The sequence below is a fragment of the Vigna radiata genome, chromosome 6, assembly GCF_000741045.1.
Source record: "Vigna radiata var. radiata cultivar VC1973A chromosome 6, Vradiata_ver6, whole genome shotgun sequence".
NCBI lineage: Eukaryota > Viridiplantae > Streptophyta > Magnoliopsida > Fabales > Fabaceae > Vigna > Vigna radiata.
In genome coordinates, this window is record NC_028356.1 from 30,172,959 (window position 1) to 30,188,902 (window position 15,944).

The 15,944-nt window shown below is 31.0% G+C and overlaps 1 protein-coding gene across 1 annotated transcript; it reads left to right on the forward strand.

Annotated features, from left to right (window-relative positions):
• The first annotated feature begins 4,824 nt into the window (after positions 1-4,824).
• On the forward strand, positions 4,825-6,350 carry LOC106764398 (molybdate transporter 1-like). Its single transcript, XM_014648685.2, has one exon. The coding sequence runs from the start codon at positions 4,866-4,868 to the stop codon at positions 6,267-6,269; it is 1,404 nt and encodes a 467-aa protein (XP_014504171.1). The 5' UTR covers positions 4,825-4,865; the 3' UTR covers positions 6,270-6,350.
• The last annotated feature ends 9,594 nt before the right edge of the window (positions 6,351-15,944 follow it).

The following is a 15,944-nucleotide window of genomic DNA, read 5'->3' on the forward strand; positions in this document are numbered from 1 at the left end:
ATATATATATATATATATATATATATATATATATATATATATATATATATATATATATATATATATATATATATATCATACTCTCCTAACTCCATCACTACTCCCAATACTAACCTAACTTCTAACACCCCAAATTTGTGGTAGGCACCTATTTAAACCTATCTAGATGAATTTTACCAATTATTAAGTGATTCTAAAATTGTTTAGACTTGAATTTAACTTCAAAACATCGCATCCTATGACTTATGGACTCTAATTCAATTATGCCATTTTTAATGTGTTTTAGTTCAATTTTATCTGCCTAACAAGTCACAACTGACTTGTCTAAACTGTCTAAATAGACCAAATGCACTCAACACCCCAAACTCTCGAAATCACTCCTTCACTTCCCATCAAACACCTAAAATGGTTCCTATTTGGTAAACTACTTGTCTAATTTTCATCATAGTAGAGATCTTACTTTCCCCTAATTGGTCACCGGAGAGGACCCAGATGTCTGAACGCATCAAACTCACCTTCGACACCAGCACATATGACTAGTCACAACTGACTGGACCAGGCCAGGGCTGCTCTATGATCAGAGATGTGTCAACTCAGGTTTTTAAGGTTCCTCTATCCTACCAACAAAGAAAGGCTCTCAACAAGTTATGACTTAATTATCTAAGTTATTGAAATTGTCCTATAGTGTTCTAGACATCAAATACCCAATTTTATATATCTTCATTCCCCTCACAGTAACCTTAAATAATACTTGTACGCCTATTTAATACCCCTATACATGCTATCACAGAGCCCTTACTCTAAACCCTCCAACCAGATCAATTTCAACCAAAACAAATTAATTTCAACAGAGACACTTACAAACAAATCTCCACATGTACCAATTCAACACCAAAACACAAATTATTTAAGCACAATTTCATAGTCTCAATTATAACATCCAATAAAAATTAAAATCGTAGAACAATTTCACAAGAACACACCAGTTCAACATTCAACCTGCATATATTTTTATAAAATAAATTCATACAAAATGATTAGCTCGCCTTACCTGGGTTTCTCAAAGTATTTGAAGACGCCCTAACGGAGTCTCACCCAAACAGAACACAACAACACCTATAAATCCATATTGCAATTGGCGGTTAGAGTTATGACTTAATAGAAATTAGAATGAGAACAGCTCTAATTGCATGAAATCAGTAGAACCCCAACCCTAGGTATCAAAATGGCGGAGGGAAACAGAAAGACCACTTACGATATTGAGAAACTGATCGGTTCAAAGTGAAGCTCTTGACGTCGTGCACGCTTAAGCCCCTTCAAACCAAAAATTAAACGGTTCAATGAGCTGGGATTCTAGAGAGAAGGCAGAACAATTATGTGAAAGAGTTTCTAGAGAGAAGAAAAAATGGCAAAATGAAAAATCTAATTTTTAGAGAAGCCCCTTTTAAGTCATGTGTCCTTAATCTTTATGGACTGGACTGTCTAAATATAAGGTCCATCAGTCCTTGGTTTATTTTTAGGTCCTTGTATATAGAAATTAAATTAATTATTTTTTATTTCTTTCACAAAACGTAATATTTAATGTTAATAAATAATAAAACATAAAATCAACTATAACCAAAGAAATAAAATATTTATTGAGATATTTTTTTATTTTATTTTTCATTATCTTTTGAGTTTTTCTATATATTGTGCTTGTCTTTCACTTTCACATATTTTTTTTTTGTTTATGAAGAAAAAAATTAAATACAAACTCATTATTTTTACTCTTATATTTTTATAAATTCTTTTTCATTTTCTTTTAAAAAAAGTAACTCTCTTTTGTCTCACCTAATAATGAATTATTAAAATATTAGTCTAATATTTAACATTATTTTTCTTATCTTATGAGCGTTTATATATTATTGTTTATGAATATAGAAAAAAAAAGTAATGTATTATATGTTTTTTCACAACTAGTTTTTAGTTATAGCTTGATTATCATAAAATTTTCTTTTAGTAATTACATCTTTGAATTTTTTATTTTGATCAATTAATTTTTAATTTTAAACTTCAAAAATAAGTTAGTTGATGAAAAATAAAAGAATAGTTTATTTTCTAAGAGTTAACAAAAGGAAAGCTAATGAAAAATGTAAACAAGATAAATTCTAACTTATTTACATATTGAAGTATGATATTACTAATCCAATTGCTCAATTAGACAAGTTATTTCTTAAAGTTTAAATATTTGAAGTTTAATATTAATGATGATACTAATAATCTAATTGCTCAATTAGACAAGTTATTTCTTAAAGTTCAAATAATTGAAGTTTAATATTAATGATTTAGAGTTGTGATTAAAAAACATCTCAAATATGAAAATATTCAATAATTTCAAAAATATAAATTTTGAATATATTATTTTAGATTCCAAAATTATTAATAAATATTGATTTCAAAATTTCTCAAACTCATATATATATATATATATATATATATATATATATATATATATATATATATATATATATATATATATATATATATATATATATATTATTTCGTGTGTAGGATTGAGTCACTTTTCACCTTCACGATTTCTCTTTAAGTGTCTTTCACGCTAATTTTTCAAATTTTGTTTTCACTTTAGTCATATGGAGGAATACCTACAAAGGTTCTTTGATGCTTAAGTTAGCAAATTGATCATATAATACTCAGAACAATGTTATTAAATGCATAGTAAATGCATCACCTACTTCATATCTTTGACTTATATTTATAGTTTTTTTATATGGGTTTGAGATTAGTGAAACCTAAATCTCAGTTCAATCTTAGTCCAATACCTCTAATTACCCAATACCTCTAATTACCATTTACCTTAATTTTTGCATAGAAAACTTATCTGTCGAATAAGATCGTCTAGCCTTGATAATGTCGATCAGTCGTATCCCTCATCTATCCGCTGTTGAGCTGTTCCTGACTCCTTGGAGTTGCTGACCTTCTCGATATGCATTATCTCACTAACCGTCCGGTCCCAACTGGATATATATATATATATATATATATATATATATGATTTAAAAACTTTAATTTGATTAAACGCAAATATGTTGTATATATGATCAATGATTTTGTAATAGTCCAAATAGTATATATAAACTAAATATTATTTTAATCTCTATGTAAAACTATTAAAGTTCACTCTCTCACAGTGCAATATGAATAGTATTAATTGAGATATTTGTATTGTATCATGTAAAACATTAAAAATAATGTTGTAGCATGCCTTATAAATGATTTGAATAAGAATGAATTATATTCCTTGTCTTTGAGTTATATGAAGACAAATAGTAGTTTTAGCACTGGAAAGTAGGGTTCCTATGGAATATAGAATAGCTCATTGGAAAAGTTGCAAAGAAGGTTTTATTTTGGATACTTATACGACACACATGTAAAATGTCATATCAGCATTACTGTTTGAAACTATGCCGAATGAATGTACATATGAATCTTTTTATATTTATTTCATACTACCATTCATTTTTCCTTTCTCTTTAAAATTAAAAATGTCAATACCATCTTATTCCTGTAAAAAGATTGTTACATAATCAAATGATTTTTTTTTTTCTAAATTTTGAGTGTATATTTATTTTGAATGGGAAGAACTATCAAATTGGACTAGCAATTTATTGAAACAAGTATAAATTAAATGCTAATAGAAATAATTAACATATAAAAAAAAATAAAAAATTTACTGTGTTAATTTTTTGTAGCATAAATAACATTGTAGTTTCAAAAGTTGACCTTCATGTTAGTTTAACGATAATGTATTGTGATATGATATGCTAAAATCAATTTCCATGGAGCAATTCAAGTGAATTCATTTTCTTATTCCAGGAATTTATATACAATTTTATTTTATGCTATTTTTTCTAAGTTTAAAATTTTATTTTTTTATATTAATAAACAAAAATTGTTGGATGAATAATCATTTTAATATATATTTCTCTCCGTCCTTTATGAAAATTATATTTTGCATCTATACTAAATATCATATTTCCCAAAAAAATATTGTAAACGTATTTATTATGTTAAAAGTATTAAAACTATTATATATACGTGCAATATAACAAAAAGGTATCTACCTTTAATTATAAAAATTCTCACTTTTTCTTTTAAAATATTTTCTAAGAATCATCATTATAACAACATTCTTATAAATATTCGTGTCATGCAAATGCTTTTTCTTTCTTTTTGTTTAAATATTCATGTAAAATATAAGAATATAATCTTTCCTAAACCTTTGACGAAACCCTCCCTCCACAACAAATAGTACTAATTACCACATAACTAACACACATATACAAGAATACATTATATAAATGAATATTAAAAAAATGTTAATCATAAATTAATAATATAACTTCATGAGATTTTTTTTAGTAAAGATACCTGTAAATGAAATTTATATAAAAGAGCATAACATAACCCACCTCTAACAAAAACCTTAAAACAATATTTTGTGAGTTACTTATTTAATCACTTACATTTTTTTATCCAAAATTCAACGTATGATTCCTAATTCAAATTTCTAACATTTATTTTTAAAAAAAATGGTACAAAGAAATATAACTTCTCTTCAATTTCAACTAGAAAGAAAAGAAGTAATAAAATAATATATTAGAGAAAGTTATATATATATATTTTTTAAAATTTATCTATTTGTATACAAGACATAAAAAAGTTGGACCACTTTAATTAATACATTTTTCAACAATTGCACATCTCAAGGAAATGATATTTCGGTGCACACATTCTTATAAGAGTGAGTAGCCAGCACACAATAATACAAACCCAAGAGAGTCTCATTCTTTAGAAACGCATTCATGGCAAACCAAAACCCTTCTTCAATTCCAATCTCAAACCGCGAAACAACCCAAACCGATCAAACCACAGGTTTCTCGGCCAAAATGATCGTGCAGAAGGTGAAAACCAACTTGGTTTTACGTTCAAAATGGGCCGAACTCAACGGCGCCATAGGTGACCTCGGCACCTACATACCAATAGTTCTATCTCTAACACTTTCCAGGAACCTCAACCTCGGCACAACATTGATCTTCACAGGTATCTACAACATCCTCACCGGGGCAATTTATGGGGTTCCCATGCCTGTCCAGCCCATGAAGTCCATCGCCGCAGAGGCCCTAAAAGATGATAGCTTCGGCGTGCCGGAGATCATGGCCGCCGGAATCTTAACCGGAGGCGTGTTGATGGTTCTGGGTGTGACAAGGTTGATGCAGCTTGTGTACACACTGATTCCAATATCTGTTGTGAGGGGAATTCAACTGGCACAGGGCTTGTCCTTTGCTTTAACAGCTGTTAAGTACATAAGAAAAGCCCAAGACCTGCCAAAGTCGAAGGCTTTGGGTGACAGGAATTGGTTAGGGTTAGATGGGTTGATTCTGGCAATAGTTTGTCTGTGTTTTATTGTTATAGTGAATGGTGATAAGGATGATGATGGGTGTGAAAGTGGTGGAGATAATTTGGGTAGCCAAAAGAGGGTTGAAGAAGATGGGAGAAACAGGAGGAGTAGAGTGAGAAGTGTTGTTTTTTCACTTCCTTCTGGTTTCATAGTGTTTGTGTTGGGTGTTGTTTTGGCATTTGCAAGGAGGCCTGAGATGGTGCATGAGATAAAGTTTGGACCTTCCTCTATGGAAGTGGTGAAGTTGTCTAAGCATGCATGGAAGAAAGGGTTTGTGAAGGGTACAATTCCTCAACTTCCATTGTCAATTTTGAACTCTGTGATAGGTGTTTGCAAGTTGTCAAAGGATTTGTTCCCAGAAAAGGACTTTTCTGCAACTTCCCTTTCAGTGAGTGTGGGGTTGATGAATCTTGTTGGTAGTTGGTTTGGTGCAATGCCATGCTGCCATGGGGCTGGAGGACTTGCCGGACAGTACAAATTTGGTGGAAGGAGTGGTGGTTGTGTGGCCATTCTTGGTGGTGCAAAGTTGGTGTTGGGATTGGTGTTAGGAAGTTCTTTGGCACACATTTTAAGACAGTTTCCAGTAGGGATCTTGGGAGTGTTGCTTCTGTTTGCTGGTATTGAATTAGCCACTTGCTGCAGGGACATTAATAGCAAACAAGATTCTTTTGTGATGCTTGTTTGCACCACATTTTCTCTTGTGGGATCAAGTGCAGCTCTTGGTTTTTTGTGTGGTATGATTGTTTATGTGCTTCTTAGGCTCAGGAATTGGACTAGTGATAAACTTTTTCCTAACATGGCACCATAAAACCATAACAAAAAGGAGCTTTTTTAGCTTATTCTGTCTTGATTATTAGGTTTTTGTGTAACTCTATAACTACTAAATAAATCAGGGAATGAAAAATCATATTCTAAGGTGCTTTTTCTTCATACAATTCATTTTCCTTTGTTTGCATTTGAAACTCATAGTAAGGATTTTTATTAACTTATTTAACATTTTTTTTTTCATTTTTAACTTGAGATCTCAAATTAATTATATTATCCTAATATATATACGTTTATTAGTTTAAATTATTTTATTCCTAAAATAACTTAAAATTATTATTTTTTATATTAGATCCAAAGTAACGTGATGCAACCAAATTTATTAAATTTTGAAATATATTCTTTAGTATAAATATTTATATATTAACCTTATATATGATCATATTTGATTAAATCATTTGGTATATATAATAAAGGTCAATTATTTTGACTATTTTAATATTTATTATATGTACTATAAGTTCATACTATATGTTTTTTTATCACAAGAGTAGTAGGATTCAAAAGTTCTATAAATATACATGACATCTCACATAAAATAGAGTCTCTTATACTCATTTTGTCTAATTTAAAAAAAAATTAAACTCTTTTAATAACTTCAACATTAAATAGTTTTTTTGCAAGTGAATCTCGTTATAAAATTATTCAATCCACGTAGATTTTATCACATGTTTAACTATGCTCAACATCCCGATAATAACATTTTCAAATACTAAAAGAATCTTTCACTTCAAATACAAAAAAATGTCTTTGATGCAAGAATCATTATTATCCCAATTAAATCCCAAGATAAACCAATAATAAGCTGGTAATTCAAATTTTCCTAATACAAATATAATATTCAATTTATTTGTGAGCTCACACAATTCTATTCATTTATAACATCCAATCAAATAAACGTTATATTCACCCATATTAAATAAGTGTCTATTTATCTCATAGAAAGACCTATACACATTACTTGTCATATTTTGCAAGTATTATATTCACATTACACTTGATCAATCACATAGATATATGAAGGTGTTAGAAGTTGAGTTTAAACCTAACTTAAGCCTACAAAACCGGTTTGTAAGATGAGGTTTGCACCCATTTATATACACTTAAATGACTTCAACTCTAGTCGATGGGAAACTTCCAACGAAAGCCTTTAACAAAACAAACAAATGTGTTTCATTTATACCTTAGAAATTTTATACCTATCTTACACTACCATTGTTTTTGCATTTAGTAAAGGGAAGAAACACTATTTACCCATATTACAGTAAATTCCTAGAACTTATAAACTAGACGCAATTATTTTTTCCATCACAAGTTAAGGTATAAAATCTTCATTAACTCTTATAATCTCATATATTTTTTTTCTATCTTGAGTCTAGTAAAGAATATATTCAAGATAATTCTCAAATTTAATAGACACACATTAATTCTTGTTAGATGGATGATGAACATTTATTATAATGTCAACGACATGAATATGAATTTGTTTCATAATGAAAGAAAAAAAAACAAGAAAAGGAATATTACATTCGAATTTGAGCTAATGCGATGAGCTTTCCGAATATATTTGAAAATTGGATGCTCGAACATATTTTTAAAAGAGTTGCAAAAAGCATAAGGAATTAACCACTACCAGTAGTGATATTTTCTGTTTCTTTCACCTTTTCCACTTGTTTTCTTATAAACTTTAAACTACTATTGTCAAAGCTAATCAAAAGTAGTTTTCATGTTTATCAATTGTCAATGATCGATAGAAGAGAGTAAACATTTTTTTTTCACAGCCAATAACGTGTTGTGTTGAACTAATGATGGTGAAGAATAAGAATAGATAAAACTTTTGTGATAAGACTAGCCATTATGGAATATATGTTATGAATGAATATAATCGTTTCAATATCTTCCACTGAGCTAGATTACCATAGAGTTTCTGTTCATCCACTTAATATCAAATAAAATTATCATGGAGCATAAAAGGGTAAGAATCCCAAAAAGGGTTCAACTCATATGGGAAAAACAACAAAAAAATCTTCATTTTGAATTTATAAGATATTAATGATGCATTTACAGCTGGAATGCACACCGGTAAATATAATTAACTTTGTTTTTCTTAAATAGTTAAAAGTATATAAATATAATTTTATATTATAATTAGTTTATAGATGTTATTCGGTAATTTTTTTTTAAAAAAATTAAGGAGATTGATCATATATGAATTGTCAATATAGGAAATCATGATATCACTTTAATACAAAGAATGATCTTTTGACTATAACTCCAAACATATACATTTACATAAACTAGATCTTTATATTCATTTATACCATCTTCTTCTCCCTTTAATGTTTAGAGTATGGCAATTATACTATCATGGAGATTTTTCACATTCATTTTCTTCCATTTGTTATTTTGAATAAGGTTCTTTTGTGTTTTTCCCAAAAGATTGTACATATATGCTCACTAATTAAGGGTGTTGGTGTACTTTTAGTTTCTTGACATCGATCGATTGATAATATTTCTTAAGATCATGATATTTTAACAATTTTTTAATAATAGATTATGTGTCACTATTTTATTAGTTCGTATATTTAAAACGAATCAATCACAAACTGTTACATAAGTGGTTGTAAAAAAAAATATTAAAGATACATTTTTCTATTTCTTAATCTATGCACTACAAGAAAAATCGCAATTATCTACAGACAAAATTCGTATATAAGGCCAAAAATCCGTATATAAAATTTGGTTATATACGGATTACATATGGGCCAAAATCTGTATATAATACCCTCGTAGCTAAGTTTATATACGGATATATCCGTATATAAATTAGATACGGATTTATCCGTATGTAACTTATATACGGAAAAATCCGTATATAAAATCCGTATATAACTTATATATGGAAAAATTTGTATATTGTGTGTTCTGTCATAAGAACAGAGCAAATATTGGGTTTATTGTCACCAAGAAACCTAACAGAAATTCAAAGCTTTGCACAAAAACTAAAGTTGTTATTTGCAAATCTCCGATAGTTTCTTGCCTTCAAACTAATATAACATTGGAGACACCTAGTTTTGAAATGAATACTTCAAAATCAAATCAAAGGTAAATAAACCACAAGATAATTGTCAATTTCTAGCCAGTGATGATTGGTGAGAGATTTTACTTGGATTTGTTCTGCATGTACATTAAGTCCATAGATTTCTACAGCTTGAATACTTGTAATTGCGCCAGCACCACCATGTGGGCCATTTGAAGCTATAATATAATCTCACAGGCACATTAAGATAAACAGAAAACAAAGTTATTCTCTACTTTAGAGAAAGTATGAAATCACATAAGATATACAAATAGATTACCTGTGCAACATCAGTTGAAATTGAAATATTCTACTACATTCAGTATAATATTTATAAAGAACTACTCTTTATTCAGTTATATTAAGGGAAAGTGCTCAAGTTTTTATCTTAAACAAACAAAATCCAAATGCGGGTTGAAAACTAATGATCTATAATCTATAGTATACTTGCTCCAAATTTGTCAATGTCAAACATACTACACAATTAAAAATACTTCTTACATGACCCTTCTTGTTTAATTAACCGCTAAAACAACTAATACACAACTCTCGAGAGAACATTTCAACTAGTTTAAAACATTAAAATTCAGTATTACTTCAAAAATTAATGGATTAAATCCCAATTTCTTTCATGGATGAACAAATGCTATATAAATCTTAAGCAATCTGTATATTTCTTATCTTGCATAGGATTGGATGCAACAACAATAGGTTTTCCATAATAGTATAGCAAATTTATTCTTCCACACAGAACTCCGAAGCCTGCAAAAAAAAAATTGCCATTTTGAATTAAAATTTCGTTTATAGAAAGCATAAAGGGATTGAGAATTGAGAATTATGAGAGGACAATGAAGTTTGACCAAACAAGACTCGACCTCCTTGTGTGTTTTCACTATCAGCTTTCAATACCAAAGCATTGTTTGAAACATCCAAAACAAGAGAGAGTGAGCAACTTATTATTGATGTTGGTATCAGATCTGGAAGTTTATTTGGCATTAAATAGCTTGTATATGTATCTCAAACCATAACCCTAGGTCGCCAACATTACGGTTCCAGAAGATATTATCTACATCATCGAACTTTCCGGTGTCGACACATAAATCGTATAATGAGAGAAAAGGAAAAGGGTTTACCAAGTTGTCTTTCGCGCTCGAGAGGAGGAAGAGCACAAGGAAGCTCGTGCGACGATGGCGACGACTCCGACTTTGACCGTGTTAGGGGAATCGGCGGGATTATTGACGACATTAGTCAACTATGGAAGGTTCAAAAGTGGGTAAAAGACGGGGTTTCGTAGGTTGGGAGAAATGAGGAGAAAGACGATTTGCGTCGTTGATTAATGTTGGTGACACTACGCCAACGACAGAGGTCAGAGGTGACTTAATCCAGCTGGGAAAGGTGCGGTGATGCCAAGGAACCTGGTAGCAATAAGGGTTTAGAAGAAGGAAGAAAGGTCTTAGTTATTTGGAGAGAAAAAGGAAAAAAGGTCTTCGAGACAATGAAGGAGATGTTAGGGTTTGAAAAATCTAACAGCAAATAAATTTTATTTTTATTTTAAATAATTAATTTCATTTTAGTGTATATACAGATTTTAGATCATTAAATACGGATTACATCTTTCAGAAATTTTCCCACTCTAACTCTGATTTACATACAAATTTTTTATGTACGGAAAATTGATAGATAAAAATCCATATATAAAATCCGTATATAATTCATTTTTCAAAATCCGTATATAATATTTATATTATATATGGATTTTAATCCGTATATAAATATTAGTCGGTAATTCGAATTTTTCTTGTAGTGATGATATGGATTACTACATTTAAAAACATTTAGATGGTCAATATAACAAGTTCTTTTTCTCATGTTTTAGTTGATGGTAACTCAAGTCTTCTTCGTATAGGATAAACATAATGTTGTCTAACTTTCAAGTTTTTATATGTTAGAAAGTTATCAAGGATCCAAAATAATAATGCATGTAAGTTTAAATATTCCTTTCAATATATTTCAAATACATCAATCATCTCTCCTATAACAATATCAAGTCGTCCACTTAAATTTACAAGTGAGGGGGCTAAATAAAGCATAATTTTTTTATAGCATTATAGGCCTTTAAGAGAAGGTCGTCTAATGAATAAGAATCAATTAGATGATCATATGATTTTATAGCATTATAGGCCTTTAAGAAATTATTAAAATGTTTCATTAATCAAACATTGATTATAAAGTGGGTGCACAAACCGCTTATCATGCTTAAAAAAAAACATTATTGACTATTCCGTTTTAATCTTCCTCTACGATTAAGAATTCAATATTTTTAACTATGATTGCTAGTTATAAATAACAATGAACAAGGTGTATACCTAAGGAATAATTTTTGTAAAAGGATTTACAATGGTATAATTTCATAAAGTGAAGAATATTAGTATAATACATATATTCTCATATAATTTTTTCTAAGAATGTAAAATTGTAGTTTTGTGTTAAAATGTGTTATTTACATTTTGTCATCTTTTATATATATTTCACGAGAATACGGACATTATAGATCAATGTAGATCTTTATATTGCTCCTTCAATCTTATATGCAAAATTATTTTAATTAACTTCATTGTTCTCTTACATCTTTACATATGAATCATTGTGTTTCTTTTTAATATAAAAACAAAAATAAAGAACAATATCATACATTTATATCAATTACGTTAAAGTTAATTAAAAGTTAAAAATAAAAAAACTTGTTAAATTCTGCCATTTTTACCATCAATAACAAAAAAAGTTCTACTATCATGGTTACAGTGAAGGCAACAAGTTTGGTGGTTTTTTCACTAGTGTAAAATTGACTTTTAACGTCACTCATTAGACGTCAGTTAGAGGGGTCCGCGACGTAAATTATTGACCAGTGGCAATTTCGTAAATAAGTCAAGCCTATAGACGTCTGTTAGGAGGGGCCCGACGTCTATATGTCTGATAGGTAAGTGAAAAGTCATTTCTTTCTGCCATATAGACGTTAGTACCCCTCCGAATCAACGTCTATATATAGTCTGACAATAACGAAGGGCATTACCGAAGGCCTCAATCCCTCGCAAAACGCCATAAGCCGTCGCTAAATACCTATTACCGAGGGCCCAGCGACGATCAACAAGCCCTCGGTAAATAGGTCGTCGCTATTTTTACCGAGGGCTTTTGACCCTCAGTAATTACCGAAGGCTTGTGGCCCTCGGTAATTACCGAAGGCTTGTGGCCCTCGGTAATTACCGAAGGCTTGTGGCCATCGGTAATTACCGAAGGCTTCTGCCCCTCGGTAATTACCGAAGGCTTCTGGCCCTAGGTAAAGCCTTCGGTTTCATGCAGGGAAAAATGTATTGTATTTGTTTTTCTTCTCCAACCACACATACCTGCAGTGTAATGTCACAACATACACAAATCTGCATAACAGTTTCAATCCACAAACAAACCTGCATATATATTGTCTATCCCAAAATCTTCCGTTCATTGATGAAAAATCATAAAGTACTAACATTATCATCATAATGTACTGACATCCATTATGTTCTAACAATATCATAATAGCAATATCATCCAATTCTAAGCAAAAATAAATGTCCCAATATCATAATGTACTAACATCTAAATGTACTAACATCACTATGATCAATAACAAAATGAAACTAAAATTGTACAAAGTCTTCAGACATATCTTCATCGTCCTGCTCATCTGTAGATGGTTGGACTGGTGTGGGCTGGACTGGTGTGGGCTAGATTGGTGTGGGCTGGACTGATCTGGGCTGATGAGGGACGGCGGGTGACGGGGAGGGTCGTGGCTGGGTCGGAGGGACAGTGGAAGGAGTGTCTGAAGTTTGAGGCAGCACTCTCATGACCAGGGACTTGAAGCTTGAAAACTCGTCTCTCAAGTTAGTGTATTGTTCTTTCAATGCACGGTTTTCCTGGTCACGTTGCTCTAGTAGCTGTGTCAAGCGCTGGATGGTCTCGTCAACAGAAGGGGTGGAAGAAGAAGAAGGTTGGTGCTTCAGTGTACATCCAGGCCGTCGGGAAAAACCCTTCTCTAATCAACAGTTTTCCTGTAGTGATTTAGACGTCTGATCCCGCCACCTGACGTCTATATTTGATTATAGACGTCAGTGCCCCTCTCGACTGACGTCTATATGTCTGACAAGTATGTGAAAGGTCATTTCTTTCCGTCATCTAGACGTCTGATCGCGCCACCCCGACTTCTATATTTGATTATAGACGTCGGTCCCCACTAAATCCGACTTCTATATATACCACGATGTATATTCCATTACTAAGGTCGGTCTCCTGGGCAACTGATGTCTCATTTCTTGTTAAATCAGGGATTGCAAACCAGCAGTTTCGCGCACTTCATCGTCTTCCTTCGTTGTTTCTCTCCGCTACATTGCATTTTCAGGTGCATTTGATCTCTTTTGAACCGTTTAAACTTGCTTTTAATCCGATTAAAGTAATCTTTGATGTATTATGTTTCATTTGGACCAATTAAAATGAGTTTTAGTTGTGTTTTGGTGCAGTTTTTCTTGTGTCTTTGGGTAGTGTAGTGCTACCTTCTCCCTTTGCTAGTTTCCTTGTAAGAAAATCTTGCGCTTTTTTGAATCTCTTATGGCATTTCAACCTGAAGCCGAACCTGGGTCCTTGTGTAGTTTCATTCCCATCGCCAAAGAAAAAGAATACGGTGACACCCATCATATTCTTTTTCTTTGGCAGTCGGAATGGATCTAGGAAACGACCCAGGTTCGTCTTTGGGTTGAAATGCTATAAGAGATGCAAAAGACGCAATTTTTTCTTACGAAAAAACTAGCAAAGGAAGGAGGTGCTACTACGCTACCCAAAGACACGAGCAGAACTGCACTAAAACACAACGAATATTTCGTAGACGTCGATTAATGTCATGTTCGATGTCTATAGTGCCCTTAAACGTCAGGTAGTTTCGTGTCTGACGTCTATAACAACCCTTAGACGTCGGTTAATGTCATGTTTGATGTCTTTATAGACGTCGCTCATGTCATTGAACTGACGTCTATAACTACGTCGGACCTGCAGAATCCGACGTCTCATTAACGTCATCCTTAAAGATGTCGGTTCGGGATGTGACGTTAAAAGCCAAAAATAACAGACATCCAAAGCCCTTTCTGCACTAGTGTTTATTTTTTCTAACTCATGCTAGGCACGATACCTTCACATGTATAAACAAAAAAAAAATATATATATATGGAAACCAAACCAAACTCATATATAACAAATTATAAAGAGAAATTCTAGATGGCATAGAGGAATACAATTTATACTTTATGTTATTATCTAAAGCCAATGCAACCAATATATCCTCACAACAATTACCTTCTTTATAAATATGAGTGCATTTAAATTTCACATTTTGACAAAAACTTCACATTTGTCCTTCATCTTCTTCTAAAAGACCAAGTTACAATTTTTATTATTACATAGCAAAGAGAAAAATACTTTCTAATCAAACTCTCCTATAACTAAAAAACTAAAGGTGCTCAATATTGAAACTCCCATTAAATCTATATAAAGGAAATTTTGAATTTCCAAAAGGCTAAAAAGCCTTTTGTGTGTGCGTTCGTATTTATGTATGTGTTTGTGTCTGTGTGTGTATATCTTTGTGTCCATATTTATATGCGCCTAAGATTGTTAGGTTACGTAATAAGCTGTTAGTACTTTATTTTAAATGGAACGAGAATGAAGATAAGGATAAATATTTGGACGGGTACGAAGATGGAGACGAGACAAATATGAACATATCATATTTGTCCCTATACCCAATTATAACCTCTAGCAATGTAATTCTCATCTATATGAAGATGGGACAAGACAGATATCTATATATCATCTCGTCCTCATATCCAATTAAAAAAATTTAAATATTATCTATATTGTACTTAGTTAATATAAAATTTTCCTTTAAAAAAAGAATGAGTTCAAATAAAATTCACATAAATAAGTTTATTTGTAATCCATAAATAAAAACACACTTTATAAACTCTAGCAATGTAATTTCTCACCTATGTATACTTAGAGGTGTCAAACTAACCCATGGTCCCAGGGTCAGCCCCAACCCACTGTTGAAAAAGCCCTATTTTAAGAAGTCTCCCAAGTACGGGGTCAGAAAAAAGCCCCAACCCGTAAAACCCCCTCTCAAGTGGGTTAGGGTCAGGGTTAAAGTGGGTTTAGCCCCACTCTAAAACTTAATTAAATTTTAACCCCACCCTAAAACTTTAATTAAATTTTAGAAATAATATAATTTATATATACATAATTTATTGTAATTTTACTCTCTCTCTCTTAATAATAAATATTTCTTTCTAAAGTTTGAATTTTATTGTTATAATAATATTATTATATTATTATAAACAAGTTGTCAATTAATTATATATATAAACTATTATATTATTATAAACAAGTTGTCAATTAATTATATATATAAACTTTGTCAAAACATTATTTTTCCACAAAATAACATTTGTTAGTTTTGAGACAGTTGGTGTACGTTTTAAATACTAATTTTTTTTAAATGATTAC